This window comes from Chlorocebus sabaeus, chromosome 14 (assembly GCF_047675955.1).
Source record: "Chlorocebus sabaeus isolate Y175 chromosome 14, mChlSab1.0.hap1, whole genome shotgun sequence".
Classification (NCBI taxonomy): Eukaryota; Metazoa; Chordata; class Mammalia; order Primates; family Cercopithecidae; genus Chlorocebus; species Chlorocebus sabaeus.
Genome location: NC_132917.1, coordinates 73101136 through 73125540, shown reverse-complemented (window position 1 = coordinate 73125540; position 24405 = coordinate 73101136). Strand labels below are relative to the sequence as shown.

The 24405-nt window shown below is 47.6% G+C and overlaps 2 protein-coding genes across 8 annotated transcripts in view; one reads left to right on the top strand and one right to left on the bottom strand.

The window, feature by feature from the left end:
• FBXO41 (F-box protein 41) overlaps positions 1–4376 on the top strand; it is a 30409-nt gene extending 26033 nt beyond the window's left edge. For 4 of the 5 annotated variants that reach the window (XM_038007112.2, XM_038007109.2, XM_038007110.2 and 1 more), the window contains one exon: positions 13–1807. In XM_038007112.2, coding sequence (XP_037863040.2) covers positions 13–75 — 63 coding nt within the window. In that variant the 3' untranslated portion in view covers positions 76–1807. Of the gene's footprint in view, positions 1–12 lie in introns of all 5 variants that reach the window. The other variant, XM_007970219.3, reaches the window with a different exon arrangement.
• Positions 4377–6047: 1671 nt separating this feature from the next.
• CCT7 (chaperonin containing TCP1 subunit 7) lies at positions 6048–24389 on the bottom strand. 3 transcript variants are annotated; one of them, XM_007970226.3, is made up of 12 exons: positions 24272–24388; positions 18533–18686; positions 17792–17898; positions 15770–15895; positions 14873–14925; positions 14199–14370; positions 11048–11212; positions 9800–9988; positions 9069–9166; positions 8589–8721; positions 7608–7814; positions 6048–6413 (listed from the first exon to the last, which is right to left on the bottom strand). In XM_007970226.3, exons 1-12 carry the CDS (start codon positions 24275–24277, stop codon positions 6192–6194), a joined length of 1632 nt encoding a protein of 543 aa, XP_007968417.2. In that variant the 5' UTR covers positions 24278–24388; the 3' UTR covers positions 6048–6191. The 3 variants fall into 3 exon arrangements, with proteins under 3 accessions (XP_007968417.2, XP_072879175.1, XP_007968418.2); XM_073023074.1 differs by lacking the exon at positions 24272–24388 and adding an exon at positions 18929–19210; XM_007970227.3 differs by lacking the exon at positions 7608–7814 and having other exon boundaries at positions 24272–24389.
• Positions 24390–24405: the final 16 nt, after the last annotated feature.

Below are 24405 nucleotides of genomic sequence, written 5' to 3'. Positions count from 1 at the left end.
TTCGGTCCGCAGGCCCTGCGACGGAGGCCCGGCTTCTCTAAGATTCTGCACATCAAGGTGGAAGGTGGCTGCTAACCCGGGTAGGGGGCGGCAGGGCCCCTGCCAGCCCCATAGCAGGGCACTCTCTTTGGACCTCAGAGGGACCCTGGTTTGGACTAGACCTTTGGAGGCCGAGTGTTATCCCTGGCTTCTGGAGGGGGACTGACAAATCTCCTGTCCTCCTCCTGGAGCAGCGGAGCAACAGGCCTGACCCAGGGCACTGCTTCCCTAGTACAGGGGCTTGGACAGAAGCTGCCCTCCGACCCCGACCCTACCCCGGCTGGAGCAGCCTCTGGCACAGCCATTGAGGAGCTGTCACCACCAGCGCCTGGTGTCATCATCACCTGGAGGATCTGCAATAACCACCCAGTGGCTCCTCAGCTGTTCTGGCCGGCCTCACCTTCCTGAGGCCCAGCCTCCTGGTCAGGAGCCTCTGGGGCCCCAGGCCAGCGGGGGCTCCACAGGGCAGCTCAGACTTGGCAAGGAGGACTCTTCTCCCCAACCCTGCCCCAGCCTTCTGGGGGCACCCCCTCAGACAGCCTGCCTAGGCTCTGGATCCACATTTTCTGGGGATACCACAGGCAGACCTAGGAACCTGGGCACGTGGTCAGCCAAAAGCTGGGGGCAGCAGTACAGTGGGGTAGTGGGGGTGGGTTTGGAAAGGAAACAGTCACCCAGAACTTCTCTCCAGGATGAGACCACCCTTCCACGGTGGGGGATTGCCAGGGAGAGGAAACTTATTTATTGCTGTAAGACAAGACCCCTCCTCCCAAACCCACACCCCACTGCATACCAGAGCTAAATTCAAAGCTGAAAGGCACACGTTTTTATACCTACATTCATTCCTGAGGGACCCTCCAGAGGGTCAGGGTCCCAGCCCCAGGCAGCCCTGTCACAGTGAGAAGTACTTCCTGTCCTCAAAGAATTTCCTTCTAATCCAGGTGCTTGGGCAGGAACCTGATGGCCTTCGGGTCACCAAGGCTGTCTGGGAGGGAGGCACGGGGCCACCCTCTGTGCTGAGGCCGTGGAGGAAGCCAGGAGGAGGGTGGCTTGCTTTGCTTCCTTGTCTAATTAGCTTGCTTGAAGATGTAGCCTTGGCAGGGAGCCAGACCCATGGGGCCAAGGAAGAGGAAGAGCATCCTCAACAGACTCACTCCCCCTTCCTCGGTCTCCACGGGCCCCATGGGCTGAGGGCTGCATTGGGGTCTTCTGCCTAGGGGAAGTGCTGGACCTGGGCTGGAGCCACTTGGCTTAGAAGCCACAGGATTCCAGTGGGGCTTTTCACTGGCCTTTGCAGTCCCCAAAGGATCAGGTCTCAGAACCAAGGCTCCAAAGGCTTGAGGTCTCCCCAGTTCCTCCTCTCAGAACTCCCATAGTGGCTCAGAGGCCGGGGGTCCTGCCAACTTTCATTTGGAAAGTTCTTTCAAACATCTAAACTAGATCTATCTTAGGGTTTCTTTCTCTCCTAGATAGGATCAGCTCCCAGCCCTAGCCATTAGGCTGCTGGTCCTGGCTGGGGATGGGGTCCCCTCGTTACCCAGTCCTTCCCAGGAACCCAACTCCCTAACGCAACCTGGCTTGGACATAAAGACCCAGCCCTCGGTTACCTTGTAAAGAGTCCTCCAGAGCTGGGACCCCACGGACACAGCAGCACACCCAGCTCCCATGGCGTCACTCCCTAGCTCTGTCCCAGATCTTGCTATCATTGTTGACTTTTCCTCCTGTGGCTTGTTCTGTCCCTGCCCTTTGAAAATCTAAAATACCAAGGGTGTCATGCTGGCAACTCCCTGCCCAGTCCTGCACGAAGCCTTGGCTGTGTGTGGCACCCCCTGCCCCTACCCCAGAGCAGCTGGCTCCATTGGCTTCTCCCTGCACCAGCCCTGTCCTCAGGGGTCAGGAAAAAGCAGCACGGCTTTCTTTCCTCTCCTCCAGAGGCCTGGAAGGGAGGTGGAGGTCCACCAAGGGCCTGGCTACCTTGGATTTGTTGGTCCTGCCTTGCCAACTGCACCCTGCAGCTCCTGCTCCCTGTGACCCCAGAACCAGAGGTGCTGCCTTCCCTGTCTCCTGGACAAAGCACAAAGGGATGCCCTGCTTGGCTTCAGCCTGCCCAACTGAGGGATTTTCTCTGTCCCAGGGACCTTCCATCCCTGAATACAAGGCTCTGGGCAACTTCTCTCTGGGTGGTACACACTAGAATGCCTGGCATTAGCTCTGGGAAAGGAGGTTGGGGCATATGGGCAGCGAGCTAGGGGGGAGAAAGGTGGTGCTGAAAGGCCAGACGCTAGTTGCAGTTTCACTCATTCATTCATTCGTGCAACAGTACCGAGCACTACCAGCACTGGAGGCAGAGGGGTGAACAAGATACCCTTCTGCCTGGGGGACGTCCACTTCCCACGGGTTTGGCTATTTCCAGGAAAGCCCCTCAGTCTTCCACCTTGTTCTGGCTGTGTGTGAAGGATGTGTGTGAGCAGGCCCAATCTTTTGCAGCAGGAATGAGAGGTCAGAGTATCCCACTGCACACGCACCCCCGGGCTGACAGACTTGTGCCCCCCAGCCTTCATGCATGCCTGAGCACTGGCAGCTTTGCAGCCCCTGCCCCACCAGCCCCTTGACGCTCTTCTTTTGTTCTCTCCTTGGGGATGAGCCCTGCTGCTGAGTAGGGAGTTTTTGCTTGCTGGGAGGCTCTATGCATTGATTTCTTTGGCAACCATACAGCTAGGGCTGAGGATGGGAACAAGGACAGAGGGCCTGGCTATCCCCAGAAGCATTTCATCCATCTTTACCCACCCAAAGGGATCCCTCCACATCTCATACCCAGTAAGATGCAAGAAAGGAATATCTGAGAGCAAGCAGCCCTGCTCCAGGGGACCCAGGTATGTGTAGAGGCCCAGTGGGGGTGGCCACTTGGTGTTTCTACCACCCCTTGCCATCCAGTCTGGCTCCAGTGCCTACTTGGGAGGTTGGTGTACTTGGGTTAAGTACTTCATGCTTTATTTAGGCTGCTTCCCCACAGCACCGACAGGAAATGAAGATGCACTTACATGCATCCCTGCGGGAATGAAGAGTGGGTGGGCTGCCCAGCACCACGGCCTTTCCCCAGCCAGGAGAGACCACCTAAGGATCAAGGCAGCTCCTGTTTTCTTGGTCCTGTGACACTCGAGTCTGAGCCAGCCCCTCAGGAATTGCCTCGAAAGTGGGGGGGGGGGGGGGGGGGAAGGGCCTCCTTCCCAAGGCCTGCTACTCCAAGGTTTGGCTCCATCCCTTGCCTTTGGGTCCTGCCTATTACCCTGGTCCTGGTCTCTAATCTTTGGGGCCATAGGTGGGGAGTCACCTGGGCCCCAATCCCTCTAAGGCGCTAAGTTGAAGGAGGCCTTCCCAGAGTGACTATTGGTGCCAAAAGTCCCAGTTCCTGTTGGACTTGGGGTAAAAACAGGAGAGATAGTGAGTGGGTATATGGCCCAAGTGCCCAGAGAAGTTAACTCGAACCCATGGGACATGTCCCAGCCTGTCAGTCCCTGATGAGTGTAACTTCCTTCCCCTGGGGGCCTGGTCCTTCTCTCTACCCCAGTGGCCATGCTTTCTCACCCAGCCTTGTGCCCGGCCTGCATTTCTGTATATATTGCTGTGTATTGTGTGTATGTATGTATTCCTGGACAAGTGTGTTCATCTGCAGCCCTTGCCTGAGGATAAGGTTTAGGATTGGGTAAAGATCTGAATACCAGGGCCAGCTAAGGCAACGACTCCCTCCCCAACCCCTTGGGACCTCAGCCAGTCCCAAGGCTGCCCTGACAATCAGGCAGGCTCCCCACCATGAGACTAAGCCTCCTCTGCCACTGCCAGCATGGCCCAAGGGAGGCTTGGCCTTGGGCTTGCCAGCCTCAGCTCTGCCCTGGCAAGGGTCTTGTATCCAGGGCAGAGGCCTGAGGTGACCCAGGCTTGCCTTGTGGCTGATGCCAGCAGGCTTGGTTCTAGTGGGCACCACTGGTGGGTGACCTCCATAACTGGCCCTTAGGCCCTGCCTTCCTGCACAGCTAGGCTATAATGGGCCTGAGCGTGAGAGGGTAGCTTCCCCGGCCCCAAGCACAGGCAGAGGGGTGGAAAGCAATTTTTGGTTTTATTTTTGTTTCTGAAGTGGTGCCTGTACCTCCAGCCCCCAGGGGGCCTTTCCTGGCCACACTTCTCTGCCCCACCCAGGCATTGCCATCCCAGCACTTTGCTCCATGTCACCCATAAGATGCCCTTTGCTGAATGTACCTGAGTGTATGTATTTAAAAGGACTCACATGGGCATCAGAGAATTTATGGCTCTGTATCCAATAAAAAAGATGGTGAAACTGGTATATCTGCCCCAGAGAAGTAAATGGTATTGTGGCCACACTTGGTCATCTGTGTTATCATGGTTTTTCTGCAGCTCAAGTGTACAAAGGCAGGTAACCCAGTGGAATGAAGTATTAGCAAGACTTGCCAGCGGGCACAGTTGCTCACACCTGTAATCCTAGCACTTTGGGAGACTGAGGCGGGAGAATTGCTTGAGCCCAGGAATTCGAGACTACTCTGGGCAACATAGTGAAACCCAATTGAAAAATTAGCTGGGCATGTGCTTGCAGTGCTAGCTACTTGGGAGGCTGAGGTGGGAGGGTATCGAGCCAGGGAGGTGGAGGTTACAGTGAACTGAGATCACGCCACTGCACACTTCAGCTTAGGTAACCGAGTGAGGCCCTGTCTCAGAAACAACAAAAACTTGCCTCAGGACTGCAGAAAAGCCACCTAGGGTTACTGTCCTGCCACTGCTCAACCCTGCTTTCAGTGTGTGCATCCAGAGGAAATGCCTTGAGATACATCATTTCTGACTCTCAGCTGGGAGACTACCTTCAAGGGCAAATTCAGCACCAGTACAACAGGGCAGCAGGCACTGCCCATCCCCTCCCTGGATTCGCTGCCTCTTCAGGAGGCTCTGGCCAATCAGGCTTTGACTATGGGAGATCAGGTTGCCATCATAGTCTGGCCTTGACTTCCTCATCTAAAATGCCCTTGTGCCCGACTTGATTCCTAGGGTCTTGAAATATTTAAAATCAGAAAAAAGAGTAAGTGTTTTAGGTTTAAATTGTGTCTCTAACATCAAGTAAAATGAACATTTAAGTCTCACTACTCTTTGAGACAGCTACTCTTACCCTGTCATACAGGTAGAATAGCAGAGGCTCAGAAAAATTAGTCTACCCAAAGACCATCAAGTTAGGAGGAACGCCAGATTCCAAAGCCTGGACCTGCCCACCACCCTCTGTGCTTTTGAGTCCATCTAACCAGGAGTGACTGGGTTCAGAGAATTTTTTTTTAAAAATCCCTTTCCAGTTTTAGCTAGCAAGTCTCAATGGCTGACAATGACATCATATTTACCTCCAGCTTTAACAACGACCAACTACAGAAGGGTGCAGGCCAGCTATCAGGACCAGTGTAAATGAGGAGGATGTTAGACACTGCTGGATTTCCAGCTCATCTGTGCCAGCCATCCCAAACTCCTATTGGTCACAAGACAGCAAAACGACCAAGATCACTGGGGGCTAAACTGAAAAGACCAGGGGGGTGCTTTCAGTCATCTCCTTAGTAGACTTCCAAGGGATCACTAGAGTTTAGAGAGCATGAGACCCTCCCTAAAACACCCTTCTCACAGTCTTGAGTAAGAGGGAACAAAAGACTAAACCAAAAGAATATGGAGATAGAAGGGGCAGACAAGGTAATATAACCCATTCACTCAAACCAGAGAATCCCTGGGAGCAGTGCCTGGCTAGGCCAGGGCTAATACGATGATGCTAGAAGAAAGCAACTGCATGTTGTCCAGCCACTTCTGGAACGAAGAATGCAACCATAGTGAAACTTCCAGACAGGGGCCACTCTAGTGGAGCTGACCCCAGAATGCTCTTGTCTCCCTGTTGGACAAGTGCATGTAAAGCTAAAATTCGGAGCTACAGCCAGACATTTATGAGTACTGTGCCAAAATAATTTACAAAGTTATCCGAAGTCTTACATTTTATTTAAATAGCCTCCAGTGAGGAGAGTGGGCCAATTACTACCCCTTCCTTGTAAAATGAAGTAACCAAGCCAAGGAGAGTAGGTGCACCCAGCAGCCAGCCAGTCATGTGACAGGTGGGGTGCCTCTCAGTGCGGGCGGCCACGACCACGGCCCCGGCCTGCTGCTGGGGGAGCATCCACAGTTGAGCGGGGGTTCTTGATGGTTTCATCTACAGACACAATCAGGCACGCAGCCTCAGAGGCTGCTGTCAACGCATTGATCCGCACCATAGCTGGCTCCCACACGAAGGCCTCAAAGTTGTCAGCAATGTCCTCGTTGTTGATGTCCACCCCATACCACGTGCCCCCCTGAAAGAGTAGGAAAAGAAAGGAGGTAGTATGAAACTGCTTTCAACTTTCCTCTTATAAACTGGTACTCCAAAAGACACTGCTAGGAACCCACAGACTCTCTGAACTTGGTGGCATTTTGCTGAAGAATACTGCATCTTCCTATGGCAACATGTCAGGAACCTGGAAACACCCCTACTCCCGCCAACTCCTCCCTTTAACCCTGGACATACCACATAAGACCTCTGGGATCTTCTCCCAGGCAAGCTGTTGTGTTTCGGGGTAGCCGCATCCTCAGGTCACCTGAGGACTATATATCTATCAAACAATGAGTTCTCAAGATAAACAAGAATGACAAAAATACTATTCAATCTCTCATCTCATTGCTTCAAATAGCCCAATTTTACAGATGAGACAAGTGAGACACAGAGATAAAGTCCCTTTAAGCGAAAGTCCTAATATAAGCCAGAAGCAGGGTCATTCACTGGGTGCTGAGCACTTAACAAACCTACATCTATTTAACAAACGGAGAAATTAAACTCTCAGAGAGGTTGAAGTAACTAACCCAGGGTCACACTTGGAGGGCTCTGGAGGGCTTCACCACACTGATAAGCCCACTCCATGTAGTCAGCGTGTGCTTCCAGGAAGGTGGATGCAAGGTTCCTCCTGTGGTACCATGAGGAGCATCATATTCTTTTTTTTTTTTTTTTTGAGACAGAGTCTCGCACTATCACCCGGGCTGGAGTGCAATGGCACGATCTATGCTCACTGCAACCTCGCCTGCTGGGTTCAAACGATTCTCCTGCCTCAGCCTCCCAAGTAACTGGGATTACAGGTGCCCACCACCACACCTGGCTAATTTTTGTATTTTTACTAGAGACAGGGTTTCACTGTGTCGGCCAGGCTGGTCTCGAACTCCTGACCTCATGATCTACCCACCTCAGCCTCCCAAAGTGCTGGGATTACAGGCGTGAGCCACCGCGCCCAGCCACAATCATATTCTTGGTAGAAGCAATGAAGAAACCCTGGATCTCCAGTGCTAGCACCATGGCTTTCCTTCTGCCCTCAGAAGAGGCAGGTGGTCAGGTAGACAGGCTGGATGGAGTTGCAGCCTATCTCCTGGGCTAAACGTGAACAGCTTGAGTAAGCACAGCTCACATTCAGAACCCAGCCCACCTGCCCAAACCCGGAACCCTGGGGAGAGAAAGGACCCACCTGGGCATGCCGAGCCCGCAGTTTGTTGAGAATGTTTGTGGCATCAAAGCCAGCATTGTCACACAGCTGGCGTGGGATAATCTCCAAGGCCTTGGCATACGCCCCAATCAACAGCTGCTGCTTTCCTGGAATAGTCCTTGAGTAATCCCGCAGGTATTTGGAGAGCTCCATCTCAATGGCCCCGCCACCAGCCACCACTGAATCATTCTGCAGAGATCAGACCTCTCAATGGAAGAAGGCCCCTGGTCCAAACTTCCATGCTGGGCCACTCAGTAGGTCCCTTCAGCCCAGAAAGAGTGGTTCTTCATTCCTTCCTCCATCCCAAGCCCCAAAAGCCCAGACACAGCCCCTATCTAGAACATCCCAACTTCAACCTGCTGAACCTTATGGTTTCTATTTTCAAGGTCACCTGCAGCTCAAGGACACTGGCACAATTACTGGAATACCTGACTACATTAGCTCCACAGTTTGCTAACAAAATCAAGTGTTTCTTCTGCTTGCTCTGTTGCCCAGGCTGGAGTGCTGTGGTGTGATCATAGCTCATTGTAGCCACCAACTCCTGGGCTCAAGGGATCTTTCCACCTTAGCCTCCCAAGTAGTGGGGACTGACTACAGGCACATACCACCATTCCTGGCTAATTTTTTTTTTTGTAGAGACAGGGTCTCGCTATGTTGCCCAGGCTGGTGTCAAACTCTTGGCCTCAAGCAACCCTCCCACCTCGGCCTTCTGAAGTGTTGGGATTACAGGTGTGAGCTACCACACCTGGCTAAAAGAACAAGTCTTAGCTTTCAAGGCAGGATGACCTATTTTTGAAAAACTGAGGCTCAGTTTCTCTACCATTTGTGGGGCAAATCAGGGCTCACCACACCACCCAGGAAAGGGCAGGTTATATAGAGAAGGAATCACCACACAAATCCAAGGTCTGATCAGCTAGGGAGATGAGAGTAGGCTGTGCAGGCAGGAGGCCATCAGCCCCGTACCTTGATGGCCCTCCTGACGATCATGATGGCATCATGCAGGGACCGCTCTGTCTCCTCCATAAACTGCTCGGCACCGCCACGGAGGATGAAGGTGCATGTCTTGGCCTTGGGGCAGCCAGTAAAAAAATTGTACCTATGCCCAGGATTAAATAGTACACACATGAACTCTTGTCTGCTACCGTCCTACTGTATTGCCCTCACTGCCAGCCCTCCCAACACTCAGCAACTGCTCTTACATTCTTCACTCAGGTTACCCAATCCCAACCTTATAGACGCTTTCTTGGAAAGGTCTACAACTGTACCACCAGGGCATAGAAGATTGTGGAGTCAAGGCTTTAGATCTTCCTGTAATGCTGTACATTATCTGAGCTCTTTATGGCTCAAAGGTGACACTCTGTAAAACCTGTAAACCACAGCCAAAAGATGGCAGAAGACCAGATCCAGGCGGGTTTGTGAGCTCGGCCTGGGCCCACGGCTCACCTCTCGCCTCCAATCTGGGTCTCTTCAAACACCTGGCATCGACCCAGCACGTCTGCTGACAGAGCATTCACACTGGTCTGGATTGAGCCTCCACACGCCTAGGGAGCAAGGAAGGCAATATCTAGCAGTGAAGGTTCCCGAGGCCAGGTAGCTTCCTGCCACCTCGTCTCAAGGCCAATTCCCATGCCTCTGCATTACCCGCCCTTTCCCTTGACTTCCAGGCGACCCTTCTCCCCCTCTGAAAGAGCAAAAAACCAAAACAGAACTAAAACACATCAAGGGCAAACAGGAGAAGTTAAAAAGGAGATAAGGACCCATTCGATTCAGCTTATACTCCCCTCCCCTAAACTAGGGTGGCACTGGGTCCAGCAACTGAACTCAGGAGTACTTTAAACCTAAAAGTATCGTTTGTGGGATGCTCATGAAAGGGAAGAAATCTGGCTAGAAGAATCCATATTTGAGTTTGTCCAGCTAATCACAGCATTAGTGCTAGGTTCTCTCACAAACCAGATTTCTGGACTTGTTTTGGTTAAACTAAAGTAGTTTGTGCCACTGGGCACACACACATGGAAATGGAGTGCTTCCTGGAAAAAAAGAGAGTTTAAAAAAAAAAAAAAACCAGGGCTCAATTCACATGCCAACCTGACAGTACACTATCTGTTATACCAGGGGTCAGTGAAAACCCTTCAGGGCCACAAAGGCCAAGAAGCAGCCTGTGAAAATCTGGTTACCATCATTGTCCTCTTCAGATCCTCCTCAGGTACTCGGCCAGCACAGAACATGTCCCTGTCAGCAAAGTACTGGGTGGCCACATCCCCAATGGGGAGTTTGGACAAGACAACTTTGGCTCCAGAATGATGGATCTTCTCTAACTTGTCATACAGAATGTTCCACTCAGCATCAACAATTGCCTGATAATCCTGGAGAGACCCAGAAAAGGATGAGAATGCTTTGGGGTGAAGGTTGACATATATGGTAAGGTAAAATACACCCACCCGTCCCCACCAAATAAAACATGCTGATTTATCTGGGAATTAACAGAGATAAACAGAATAGCCACTCCTCAGTCCAAGCAAACAAGGACCCCATAAGATGACTTACAAATCACCTGAAACTCCCCAACACAAAAACAGAAAGTAACCCCAAGGCTGAGAACCAGAGCTAGTGCTGTCAAGATGTGAGAAATAATTTAACCTGGCTGAGGTCTAGCCTCTTCTGAGGTGCTGGATTCATGGAGTTCCCAATAAGACCCCTTTGGCTGGGCACAGTGGCTCATGCCTGTAATCACAGCACTTTGGGAGGCCGAGGCGGATCACCTGAGGTCAGGAGTTCAAGACCAGCCTGGCCAACATGGTGAAACCCTGTCTCTACTAAAAATACAAAAAAAAATTAGCTGGGCGTGGTGGCACATACCTGTAATCCCAGCTACTCAGGAGGCTGAGGCAGGGGAATTGCTTGAACCCAGCAGGCAGAGGTTGCAATGAGTCGAGATTGCACCACTGCACTCCAGCCTGGGCGACAGAGTGAGACTCCATCTTGAAGGAAAAAAAAAAAAGACCCCTTCCCCAAGAACTGCTCAAAGATGGGTGACACAGCTACCTCCAGAGGTAGCCTGGGTAACATCAACAATGAGAGCACACCTGTCTCTGCAGCACTAGGTCTAGTCTAGAAGTGGAGGAACTCACACCTGCACCAACAAGAGGAACCAAAATACCGGGCAGGCTATGTAGTTATAGAGGCCCTGCCAACCCCTTCCCCAGGACCAGAGCATATTTCAACAGGTCTGCCCTATCCAAATTTCCTCAGGTCAAGGTCACTCAGGGAGAATATAGAGTATGGAAAGAAGGGGGCCTAGTACTTAGATATCAATATTCAGGGGGGCAGAAGAGAAATGGGCCCACAACAGCCACGAAGACCCAGGGCTCTGGCTCAGAAAGCTGTCCATTTCCATGCCCCCACCAACTGGTGAACCCACCTACCTCAACTGTGTGGACTCTTATCTCAGCATTGTCCTTCTCAGCTTTCAACTCGAGCTCGACATTCAAAAGGGCGATCTTAGGATTGTGGTACTTTTTGGGTTGCATTTCAAACCCAGCGTAAGAGAAAGTCTTCTTGAATGCAACACCAGCTACCAGCTGAGAATCCTGTTTTAAAAAACCAAACAATTTAAGTTTGGTACTAGTATGAAATAAAATCAAGCTAGTTGTTTGCTGGTTAGTGCTTATCCATTCCTGTGAACCTGAGCTAATGATGTCTTTATTTCACTGTTGTAACACAGCCTTTCTGTTATCATAAAATCGGAGACAAATCTTTTTTTTTTTTTTTTTTAAACACCACAACATATTATTTCAGTTATCCCTTTAGCATTAAGGAAAATCATCTGGTTAGCAGAGGCAAAGCATGGTAAAGGCCTACTGGGCTGTCCTCTAAGACTGACTTCTGCAGCACTGGCCAATGGAGAATGCTCTACAAACTTCCATAAAGCATGCCAGAAGAGAAGCCAGGTGTTTACAAAGAAGGCAAAAGTCGTGCAATGCTACCCCCTTCTATGCCCCAACTCCCAAATCTCAAGTCTCCTCCTGCACACCTCCATGTACCCGTAACTTGCACTGCACCCTCCACCCCCATACCCCCAATAGCATGGATACTACAGCCTTGACGCTTCCTCCCTCCAGAAGATGAAGCCAAAAGGTCATAAGAATCAGAAATCCCCCGTGTAATTTCTAAGCTATCACTGCAGCTCCTCAGACCTCAATCCCTCAAGTTAGGATCTTCTACCACTTGTTCCACAACAGAGCTTCTCTGTGGGTTGGATTTAACAGCAGGGCATAATAGAAAGCACACTGCACTCAGGGCTGACTCAGCACTACCATGAGACTTAGGTTCCAACGTCAGATCCTTTCCTTACTAATGACCGAGTCACTTCCCACACCATAAAAAAGGGTATTCAGTTCAATAATCTTTAGGTTCTCTGCCAGTGCTCATCTACAATTCTAATCTATAATCCTGTAACCCATGGGTGAAGAGTATCTGTCCCCAATTCCTGCATCATTCAAATCCACAGCTTCCTAAAGGGAGTGATGCCTGAGCTGAATGATGGATAAGCAGAAATTAGTTAAACAGAAAAAAGGAAAAAACGAGTGCTCTTAAGAGGTGGGAGGCAGTGTTGTGGAATCAGGGAATGAAAAGCCATTTGAAGTTGCTAGAATTTAAAGAACCAGCCAGTAAGGGAGAGAGAGGAGAAGCAGGCAGGGGCCAGTTTAAAAGGGTCTTACAGGTTCTGTTAATGCCTGGCTTTGTATAGGGAGTGCAGACGTCAGAAGGCTTTACGCAGAGGAATAAAGTAGGAGACTTCACCTTGCAAACAGTAAATAAGTACAATGGATTTAGGGGATCCAAGACTGGAAGAGGGGTGGCAATGGTCCCAGGAAAGAGTAAAAGAGACAGACTCAAGAAATAATTAGGAAATCACGAGGAAAATGGAACAATGGTAATTGACAGGTTGGAGTCAGAAGGGTTTTCAAGGATGATCCCAGATTCCTAGTTTGAATAAACGGTGGTGACACCAACTATGACAGGAAATACAAAAAATGCTATCACAGGACTGGAGGACAAGATAAAGCGTTTAATAGCAGTTAGATACAAGAGCATGAGGCTCAGAGGAGAGGTGAGGACTAAAGATATGGATCAGGAAATTCTCAGTTAACCCTGGTAACAAGCAAATAATCACTACCACTATTTATTGAATTCTGGGTCAGGTTTGTATGTATTTAACAAATGTAGGACAGTCTGGGAAAAACACAAGTGTGGCTTAGAGTCCCTGGCTTTCTTGCCAGGTAAGATTATTAGTCCTAATTTCTAGTTTAGTGGATGCCAATCTAATCTCAAGCATTTATGGAAGTAGGAAGGCCCAAGAGAAGATGAAAAATTGCTACTAAAGCAGTGAGTAAAGACAAAGTCAGCAAGCCATGATGAAGACAGGGAAATGGCTCAGATGACCTCCAGGTTCCTCACGGTTTTATTATATACAGAGAATCTCAGCCCACTGGTCTGACATGTGCCACAATAGGAGGGGAAATGGCAAAGTGGGAATGCAATTTGGGAGGGTAAAATTTAAAGAGAAGGGCCAGGCTATCTTTCAAGCTGGTCCTCCTCTACCCAAATCGCTTCAGTTGAGGTCACTGACGACAAGAAATAAGTACAGGAGGCCAGAGACTGCAAAGGCCAAAGTAGTGTGGAGATACCAAGGATGTTTCCAGACAGACACTGCTGTGTTAAAAAGGAGGAGTTCTGCTGTCCAAGACAGTAGCCACTAGCTACGTGTTGCCATTTAAATTGAAATAAAATTAAGATTCAGTTCTTCAGTTACATTAGTTGCATTTCAGGTGCTCAGTAGCCAAGTGTGGATAGGGCTATCATATTGGACAGTGCAGATACGTAAGAATTCCCACCACCCTACAGAAAGCTCTACTGGAGGGTGCTGAGTTAAGAGCTACACATGTTAATATGGATTAGTTTCTAGAGTATGCTGTTAAATGGACAAAAGCAGGCTACAGAACACTATATAAGCAATCTTTTGTCTTTAAAAATCAGTATTTACATACAAGCTCATATATGCACAAAGTAATTCTGCAAGGATACACACAAACTAATAGTGGCGGTATATGGGGCAGGGGTAGTGCATGAAACACTTTAGGCCCCTTCACAGTTTGAAATATGTATCACCTATTCAAGATAAATGAATGAAAGAAGGGCGAGCTTAACAGTATCACTTAGGAATAAACCAGTGAACTGAAAAATCCCTCTCAGATGCATTAATTGGGAGGTCACTGATAATTTATTTGAGCTAGTCCTACTACCCCCCAACTACCCACTGACACAGAGAACCTGAGATTCTGAAAATCATCCAGTCCAATTTTTCTATTCTGCTGACAAATAATATCCACAGAGATTACCAAGTTTATCTAGTCACAGCCTCTAATGGCAGTACCGGAAGTACAATGTAAGTCTGACTTCCTGCCTAACATGCATTCTCTTTACTCCTGTAATGAGTACCCTTCTGCCATATGAAGCTGTCTGAAGAGTCAATATGAAAGCAAGAGCTGTCTAGGAAGGTCACAGCAGGCTCACCTCGAGGGCTCCACCCTGTACCTTCTTGATTCCAATCATTTTAAGCTGCAGCAAATCATCCAGCATCATCACTGCATCCACCACCATCTTGGCAAAGAAAGCTTTCTGCTGGGAGATCAGCTTGGAGCTCAGAGCGGTCATGGCACACTTTTCCAGCAGCTTCCTCTGCTCCCTGGGACAGAAGGGTAGAATCTGCATCAGGTCTTGAAAACCAAATCCCTCTTATCTGATTCTATTACCATGTGGAGGTAGTTCCCTTCCAGTCTCTAAACTCAGCCCTCTCCAACTTCACCTTCTGTATCTTTAGGGCAGATTATCAGTGACAGATGGTGACTGCAGTCAAAGATCTCATATGTGGCAGCTTTTAAACTACAGTCGACAGCTTCTTTTGTGCTCTGTGGCCTGGGACACAGCCAAGGGTCCGGCATGAGCCAAACAGCCCCAGGCACATAGAAGAACTGCAGCATGCTTCTGCATCCAATTTGGCCACAGGAAGTCAGTAAGGTTCTGACAAGGGCCTGACGCGGTGACTCGCACCTGTAATCCCAGCACTTTGGGAGGTGGAGTTGGGAGATCACTTGAGCCCAATAGTTCCAGACCAGCCTGGGCAATATAGCAAGGCTACGTCTCTTTAAAAAAAAAAAAAAAAAAAAAAAGGCCCACTACAGACTTACACTTTATCTGCCTTCTTCACAGTCACAGCAATCTCTTTGATCTTGTTAACCGCCTGCCAAGAACAGAAGTTGAATGAGTTTCTCATGCTAAAGATGAACTGCTGAAATGGACCGCAATCTCTCAACAGTCCCGAGTCTGTTTACTCCCAAATCCTAAGCATTTATACTTTACAGCCGAAACACTTCTAGGTCTTGTAACTGCTCAGAAAAATGTAAAACTCTATAGTTCAGAAAATTCCAAAAGTCAGAAATGCAGAGTGGGTATACAGTTCTGAAGAATCAGGGTGCTTCCAAGATTTTGTTCTGGGTCTGCAGGTAACACACTACAACAAATGAGTGGAAACAGCTGTGACAGGAGATTAAGCCAAACCTCCTGGTTTACTAAAAACACCTATGACAACTTCTACCACTTTATATATTAGTTATATATAAAATATGCTACAAATATATAAACTATCTTTTCCAAAGTACTCCTCATATATCATTTCATTTTAATGTCACTACTCTTTGCTATTAGAGATAGCAAAGAGAGAAAGTAAGGCCTAGAAAGATTAAATGACTTGTCCCAGATCACAAATGAAGGTTAGAGGGCAAATAGTTAGGTCTCAATATACACCATGAGGTACTTGATAAAAACTAGTCCTTACTAAAAGACTATGTCTACATCATAGTCTACCAGGCTGACTCTGACTCTAACCTGAGGCTTAAAAAGATTAAGTAATACACCTCATCAAATGGCTACAGAATAGCAGAACTGAGATTACTAGGGAGATGTCAGAAAATGCCCAAAGTACCCTGTTCCCCAGTCCCTCCACACTCCTGGAAAGAAATTCCCCTTCCTAAGAGAAATGTGAAGGTGCCCAGACCCAAGGCAAGGTTAATCAGTACTGCCCATACCAGCTGGGTGGCTGTGCGGAAAGCTCGAATGATGATCTGGGGGTGTAAACCTTCCTCCACATAGGGTTTCACTTGCTTCAGAAACTCTGCAGCCAGCAAGGTCACTGAGGTGGTGCCATCACCCACCTGGAAGATGACAGGAAATACACGTTTTCTGATGTTCAGGGAATAAAGCCCTGAAACTCCATTTTTAGGCACACTACCCATTTAAACTGAGTATTCTTTAAATGGATGTCAAGCTTTTTTCTGGAAGCACAGGTTTTTGCAACAAGTAGAAAGAAGGTAATGGTAGTTAGATATCCATCATGTCAAATGGTCCTGGGCTACAAAGTTAATTCCCCAGACAGCCCCATTCTCTAAAGAGGGCTGATGTGGACAATCAGATGTTCTCAGGGTATAAAATTACACACATGAATTAAGTGAGAACTTATGTTACGTACAAGGCATTGTGATAAGACAGTCATTGTCATGCGTATTATAATACAGTACTTACAAAAATCATGGTACCAAGAAGCATGAGACAAACATTGTTTAAGAAGCAAAAGGTGGTTGGGCACAGTGGCTCACACCTGTAATCCGAGCACTTTGGGAGGCCGAGGCAGGCGATCACCTGAGGTCAGGAGTTCAAGACCAGCCTGGCCAACACGGTGAAACCCCGTCTCTACTAAAAATACAAAAATTACCTGGGCGTGGTGGTGGGCGCCTGTAATCTCAGCTACTCGGGAGGCTGAGGCAGGACAATTGCTTGAATCCAGGAGGCAGAAGCTGCCGTGAGCCGAGATCACATCACTGCAATCCAGCCTGGGCAACAAGAATGAAACCCCCTCTCAAAAGAAAAAAAACAAAACAAAACTGGGAATAAGCAGATTACTAGTCTGCTAATCTTTTTTAGATGGTGCTTTTCTGTGATGGGATCTAAACCCTACTTAATGAGGGTGAAAAAAAGAGCTTTCAAGAAAATTGGATAAACTTAAAACCGGAAGAGATTAATTTCGGTAGCGATGGGGTCGTGCTGTATTGCCCAGGCTGATCTCAAACTCCTGGATTGAAGCAATCCTCCCACCGTGGCCTCCTAAAGTGATGAGATACAAGCATGAGCCACCATGCTCAGCCCAGAAATTTATTTTTAACTTCATGTATCTTCACTGTGCAAGGTAAGAAATTCTCATGGGGCAAAAAAAAAAAATTACTACAGAGAAGGTTTAAGTGGCCAGATTTCTGGACCAAAAGGCATTATTCCCTCATTGAAGACAAAAACAAATCAAATCCAGACTCTTCTCACTTTAATTTTAAATATGCTATACCTATTTTATAGACTAGTGGGTCCTAATAAACCTTTTAATATAACTTTAGGACATACCTGTAGTATACTTATTTTATAGTACTCTAAAATACAAAACCTATCTGTCAACACATTTATTAATAATCCAGGGTTAGAATTTATTTTTAAAAGATAGAGTGGCTAATGCCATGAATTATACACTTAAAAATGGTTACAAGAATAAATTTTATGTCTATTTTATCATCAGTTCAAAAAAATACGCCTGGTGTACTGGGAAATGCCAGTAGTTCCAACGCCTAAGGAAGCTGAAGTGAGAGGAGGCTTCAGCCCAGGAGTTGAAGGCCACAGGCAACATAGTAAGACCCCATCTCCTTTTTAAAAAAAAAAAAAGGGCAGATTGGAATCCTTAGTTTACAGCCCCATTTTATAAGCAATGAGAGGTGGAATTATTTAACCTAGCAACTCAAACAAATGACAGCACACAACCTGTTAAGGTCTCAGGCAGTAGACTGATATCTAAAGACTCTTGTCATTCACCAATGTATTAACGGATATGAAAAGCTACATGTAATGAAATAGTATGAATTTTAAAAGGCTAATAATTCTAAATACTTTTATAAGCATGTATTACTTGTATAATTATAATTATATAAAATCTTAAAAAAATTTAATAGAGGAGAACTAAGGAGCAAGCAAGCATGTGTTTCAACCTCCATTTAAACACACAACTATTTTCCTACCTCAGCATCTTGGGATTTGGCAATGTCTACCAAAGTCTTTGCTGCAGGATGGACAACATCAAGAAGTTTCAGAATTGTGGCCCCATCATTAGAAATTGTTGCTTTGCCTTAAAAGAAACAAACAAAAATTTAAAGCCCTTTCTTAAATGCTGTCTTCAAGTTGGACCTAGAGACCAGGTACACTTTACTGGGATGGGGCAGAAGGGATCACAACAGGGCTGAAGGGAAAGGATACCTATCTGATCTTTCTATACAGAATTCGCTCTGTACACAAAGGGTCTAAAATCACAAGCTTTTGAAGACCACAGACTCCCAATTTTCCTTGAAGAGTAATTAATACATATCAACTGGATACAAAGAAGATTTTTTAAATAGGAGTAACCACTCAGATATTCTTACCACAGTTGATACCCTCACACATCAATATACCAAGATATAAACAGGAATTTTCTTGTCTTGATAACAATGGAAGTGACCACAGGAAACTCCAGATGGTTCTAGTTCATGTTTCTAGGCCATGTCTCCCTCTGAGGCAACAGGCTTTTGAGCCTAGGTTCTCTCATATATTCCCACATGGGCTCGGTAGTCAGGACAATATAAGAATTGCAATTGCTTCAGAATGAGTCGTCTTTCAACGATCTTAAAAACAGTGGGATTTCTGAGACCAACGTATGCTAGTCCCAAACACCCCCCCAGGAGCCTCCTCTCTGCACACAGGCCCAAGGAACTCTGTAGACTTACCTCTGCCATCCACAATAAGCTTGTCCATGCCACGGGGACCCAGGGTGGTTCTTACAGCTTCAGCAATCACCTGGCAGGCACTGATGTTACTCACAAGCTGGGGGATGCCTTGGGAGCTATCAGTCCCCTCTTTCAATAGGATAACTGGTGTGGGCTAGAAAAGAAAGAAAAATTAACTGCTTTTAATAATCATCTATCATAATGAGACTGGCAGGGGAAAGGGGAAAATGCTCCCATCTCTCCCTTAACAGAATTATCTAGAGGTCTTCTTAAACCACATTCCCCCAACTGTCTACCACATCCATTCCCCAACCAGCCTCTACCTCCAGAGACACTATTAAATTTAGCCTACCCTGCAGGTATGCTAGACAGGAAAATGGTTTGAGAAGCACTGACCTCGCCTAAAAAGAACAAATCATCAGTTCTCCAGTGCCCAGCTGAATGACCATGGCCTTTTCAACTTCTGACCTTACTCCCTGTGCAGAGGAATTAGGTCACAACACAGGAGGAAGAGGCAGACCCTGCTAAGTGTTCATCCCGCAGCAAAACATCCACTTGTCTGTGTTACAGCTCAATCTTAGGGAAGCAGATGGGGCACTGATGCAAAATGCAAGATGCCAAGAGCTTGAGGTGTTGTCCTGGAGATGCCTAGGCAGTCAGCTTTATATAACAGTGATGTTCAGCTGCAGTGTAGGAAAACAGGCAGAGAAACAAATAGTACCTTTGCCCTGTTTTGAAAAATGATGGCAAATCTAATTCATATAGCAATGTTTCCACCTCTCATGCTGGCTCAATAAAGTTTCTGTGTGACTAATTTCCAATCAGATACCCCAAAGAAGTTTCTCTCTTTCTATATTGCATTGGTCTCCAGAACATTCCCTATCCCTGTAAGGGCTTCATTTGCAGACCTGCTTTAGAAACTCTGAGAAACAGGGATACTTGTTTGTTTTAAAGGGCCTGCTCAGATATATTTGCTCCAGTGACCACCTTTATTAGCGCAGAGGGTAATTTCTCAGCTTAGCAAACCAGAGTACTTTCCCTCTGCATTCAAATGTGAGCCTTCAGAGATGAGCCCACAAACTAGATCCAGTCTTCTCAAGTGTTTCTGGCTAATTTTGTGTGTGACACAGAATGCAGTAGGATAAATACTATTTCAAAACTTTTATTGTGTTTAAATTTGTTACTAGGCTATGATTAAAAACGTACTTCTTGGCCAGGCGTGGTGGCTCACGCCTGTAAACATAGCATTCTGGGAGGCCAAGGCGGGTGGATCACGAGGTCAGGAGATCGAGACCATCCTGGCTAACAAGGTGAAACCCCGTCTCTACTAAAAATACAAAAAATTAGCCAGGCGTGGTGGTGGGCACCTGTAGCCCCAGCTACTCGGGAGGCTGAGGCAGGAGAATGGCGTGAACCTGAGAGGCAGAGCTTGCAGTGAGCCGAGATGGCGCCCCTGCACTCCAGCCTGGGCGACAGAGTGAGACTCCCTCTCAAAAAAAAAAAAAAAAAAAAAGAGTATTTCTTACTGTGGCATGCAATAAAGTTTGAAAGCCATCGCCTAGTCCTTACAGGCACATGAGATGTCTGAGCAAGGAAGGCACAGGAAAGCACAGGGTTTTCCCAGCCTAACGACGAGGAGTGAGGAATTCCTGCCACAGACAGAGTCTAGCCACCCATGAGGCTGATTCCTTATTAACTGGTCAATTTCTTAAAAAGCTCAACTCTTTTGGCCAGCACAGCTGGAGGGTAGTAAGCAAGAGGAAGACTGGAATAAAGCTGAAGAGGCAGGCAGGAACCAGATCACATATCCACTTGTAGACATACTATGGTGAGGAGTTCAGATTTCATTCCTAAAAAGGAAAGCCCTGGGAAGCTTTCAGCAGAGGAAAGGCATACTGTGATTTACATAAAAACAAAAACCACTGTAGAAAAAAGAGGATCACTTGAGCTTATGGAGTTCAAGATCAGCCTGGGGAACTGGGCAAGACCCTGTCTCTACAAAAAGAAAACGAAAGATACCCAATAAACTCCACGGAATAAGAGAGTGGGAGTAATTTAATATATTCTTCTTCTTCTTTTTTTTTTTTTTTTTTTAATATTTCTAAGAGACAGGGTCTTGCTCCACCATCCACGCTGGAGTGCAGTGGTGAGATCATAGCTTACTATAAGATCAAGCCTCCTGAGCTGGGCCTCAACGCATGTGGTACCACACCTGGCTAATTTTTTAAATTTGTATTTAAAAAACATTGCCTAGGCTGGTCTCCAACTCCTGGCCTCAAACAACCCTCCAGCCTCAGCCTTCTAAAGCACTAGGATTACAGGCATGAGGCACCATGCCAGGCCCTCATTAATTTTTTTTAAATGTTTGTCAAATAATCAAACATTACTCATTTTATTTTTTATTTTTAAAAGAATGCTTGTCATGTAAACCCCTACATTTGGAGTCAGACATCAACTGAAGGGAAAATTCCTTCCTTTTGCTGGAGTGTCCCAGGTCTGGTGGCAAGAAATGGTTTCTCTATACTGCCAGAATTCTTCCTGGCCCAGTCCGTGGCACCTTCTGTAAGGGAAAGATGTGTGTCCTGAAAGGCCCCACCATCTGCCAGTCTTGCTGAATCATTCCTTATGGCAGCCCCAAGTCTTCTCTGGTCCACCCCTGCCACAGGTGGAGTATTACACTTTAAATCAAAAACTAACATGAGTCTCAATCACTTTTCTACCACCTTCAACAGGTTCTTCCACCTCCTTAACAGTTTAACTTATCCAATGCTTGTGTATACTTTTTCTCACCTCAACCTGCAAAGTGTACCCCCATCTAAAATAGTCACTGCCACCTTCTACCAAAACCACTTTCTTACCACCAGTTCACCAATTCCTCAGGGCTCCAATTCTTCCAAGAAGTTTTCTCTACAGTAATAACAGGGGCATCTGAACAGGGGATCCTGTAACTTTCTCTTCACTTGCACTTGCTCACAACTTTTGTATTACCATCTAACTTAAGTATAAGCTTTCCAAAAACAAGGACCAGAATAACCTTAATTTGAAGAGTGCCAAGATTTGGTCACGCATGAAGCAATATTCAGCAGCTTTTGGGGCTGAAAATCCAACTGCTACTTGTAAGTGTTTAACAGTACTGGCTTCTTGACTTTTGAGGAGAAAAGCACAGTATAGTAACACTAAATTTACTTAGAGTTCTTAAGTACAATGCAAGCAGAGCTTGGAAGCAGCTAACCACAGATTCCCCAGGTTCTCTATGCTTTGTAGGCCCAGAAGAAATGGCAGGCTGGGTAGAGAGCGTCTATGGGGAGGAAAAGGTGGCAGAGCTGGATTGAGTCAAAACAAGCCAAGCATGATATAGGTTCTCTTCTAACAGTTTCCCAGCAGCAGGCACTGTATGGAAAGTCCAGCTTCCGTCCCTTGGTTACTTTCAACCTCGCTCCTTTTTTTTATTTATTACTCTAATAAATAAGAAACAAGGTCGGGTGTGGTGGCTCATGCCTGTAATCCCAGCACTTTGGGAGGCCAAGGTGGGTGAGTCACAAGGTCAGGTGTTTGCCACCAGCTTACTCAACATGGTGAAACCCAGTCTCTCCTAAAAACACAAAAATTAGCCAGGCGTGGTGGCATACGCCTGTAATCCCAGCTACTTGGGAGGCTGAGGCAGGAGAATTGCTTGAACCTGGGAGTGGAGGTTGCAGTGAGCCAAGATCACGCCACTGCACTCCAGCCTGGGCAACAGCAAGACTCCATCTTGGGGAAAAAAAAGAAAGAAAGAAAGAAACAAAAGCAGACTCCAGTAATCCTGTCACAGGTATCATGGAAGGTTTTGGAATTTCAGCTTACTGATCTTCCTCTTCATCCTACTTTAAAACTTTCACTAAGCATCATTAAGCTTAATGGTTTACAAAATAAGAACAAGTGTGTATCTGCCAAGGCACACAGCGCTCAACACCACAAAGGCAAGGACATACATTTTATACTAGCTGTACCAACATCACAGGACTGAGGTTTCAGGGGACCTTTTCACTTCTCTTTCGATTACAGAAGGATTCTAGAATATTAGGGGCCAATTTGAAGACAGGAAGACTCTTGGAGATAGAAGTTTTACGTTCCAAAAATGGGAAGGAGATATTAAGAGCCAATACAGCAGGGAAATAGTCAATCTGACAGAGTAGGGGTCAGTTCAGGAAAAACCCAAGTGTGGTGACGGAGATAGAGCCCACTGGTGAAGTTTTATCACGGCAGAGAATGGCGGTTCTGATCCCCAGCTGTGTGAATGTGAACCAAAGCTCTTATGGAAGACTTGGCAGCGGGGTGGACTGATTACAGAGATGAAAGGAACCAAACAACCACCTCGCCGAGTACGAGCTAACATTGCTGAGTGCTTACTATCTGCTAGGCACACTGACAAACTGAGAACCGGAAATTAAATAACATGCTCAAAGTCACACAGCTAGTAAGTGCCAGAGCTAAGTTACAAACCTAGGCATTCAGTGTAGCTCCAGAGGCCTTACTCTAAACTGCTATACTATGCTGCCTCTGCACAGAAGATGAAGACTTCAAGAATGAGCAATGCTGGAGACATAAAGGGAACAGAAGTACAGTTAAATGCGAATTTCCTTCTACGTTGGGTACAAACAAGCGGGATTCACAGGGCATCTGGTAGAACACCTAAAAGGAGTCTGCCTCCCTAACAGGACAGGGAAAAGCTGCAGGAAGCAGGAAAAGAACAGAAGATTGAGTCGGACAGGCCAAAATGAATAAGTGAACTGCAAAGTGCACAGAAAGCAGTATCTCAGTCAGGGTCAAACACCACCTCGGAAGCTGGCCCTACTCAACAACCACCCAGGAGATACCATCGAGGCTTGGGACCCACGGGAAGCATCTGAAGCTACGAGAGGGAGAAAAGATGTGTGGGGAGTAGGGCTACAAGGAGCACTTTACGTGGCTTCAGGACTCACAGCAACTCCCTCGCCCCACATTTCAAGAAAACGAGACCCAGAGTTAGGTAACCAATTAGAAAAGTCTTTCTAATGTCACCGGAGTCCGAGCCTGGGTCTTCCCACCTCCGATACAGTGTCTCCATCTGCCTTTCCCGTTCTCCTGGCTGAGAAGCTGCACCCCCCGGCAACCACCAGGGCTTGGTACATTCAGTAGGCACTAGAGACACATTTATTTAATGACTGAGCGAGTGAGTGAATGAATTAAAAGTACTAGGGAAGGCGTCTGCTTCTCTGTACACTGCGGTGAGGGTCAGCGAGTGACCATAGTGAGCCCCTGGGCGGGCATAATATGAGGTCCCCAATGTGCCTCTGCCGGTTCTAGGAAGCACACGTCTTTATAGACTGCAAATCTCAGGGCAGCCCCGGCTTCCAAGTCTAGCGCCGACCGCGTAACCACTGCCGACCTGCACTGTTTCACGCAAGTCCCAGTCATGCGGGGCTCAAAAAGAGGTCCTCGACGTGGGTTCGCGGGCCCGAAGCACCCTGGGACTTGTAGTCCCCAACCGGCCCGCCCAGAGACTCCCCTAAAGCCCCACGCAGCCCTCGCCAACGGCTCCAGCGCCGTGCTCAGGCCGAGCCAGGCCGCGACTGCCCGGGGTGGCCCATAAGCTGGGGATCTGGGCGAGAACAGAGGCGTCAAGTAAAAGAGGGTCCTACAGAGCAAGCCCCGGCCGAGTGGGGCCGGCCACCGGCCAGATAGCAGCTGATGGCGACGGATGCGCGAGACGCCACTCACCATCATTTTGGAAGCTGATTCAGCAGCCCGCCACTCTCCCCTCTTCTCCGAGACCCGGCCGCCCAGCAACCCACAATGCTTCGCGCAATAGAAATACCCAGAAGATTGGGCCGGGAGAGGAAGAGAACGGACCA

Bases quoted from the DNA above. Each gene is read 5' to 3' on its own strand.
- CCT7 (XM_007970226.3), bottom strand. The intron at 14,371-14,872 runs GTAAGTCTGTAG...CTTCTGTCCCAG, and splicing joins GTGAAGAAGGCAGATAAAGT to GGAGCAGAGGAAGCTGCTGG. The intron at 11,213-14,198 runs GTGAGCCTGCTG...TTTTTAAAACAG, and splicing joins TACAGGGTGGAGCCCTCGAG to GATTCTCAGCTGGTAGCTGG.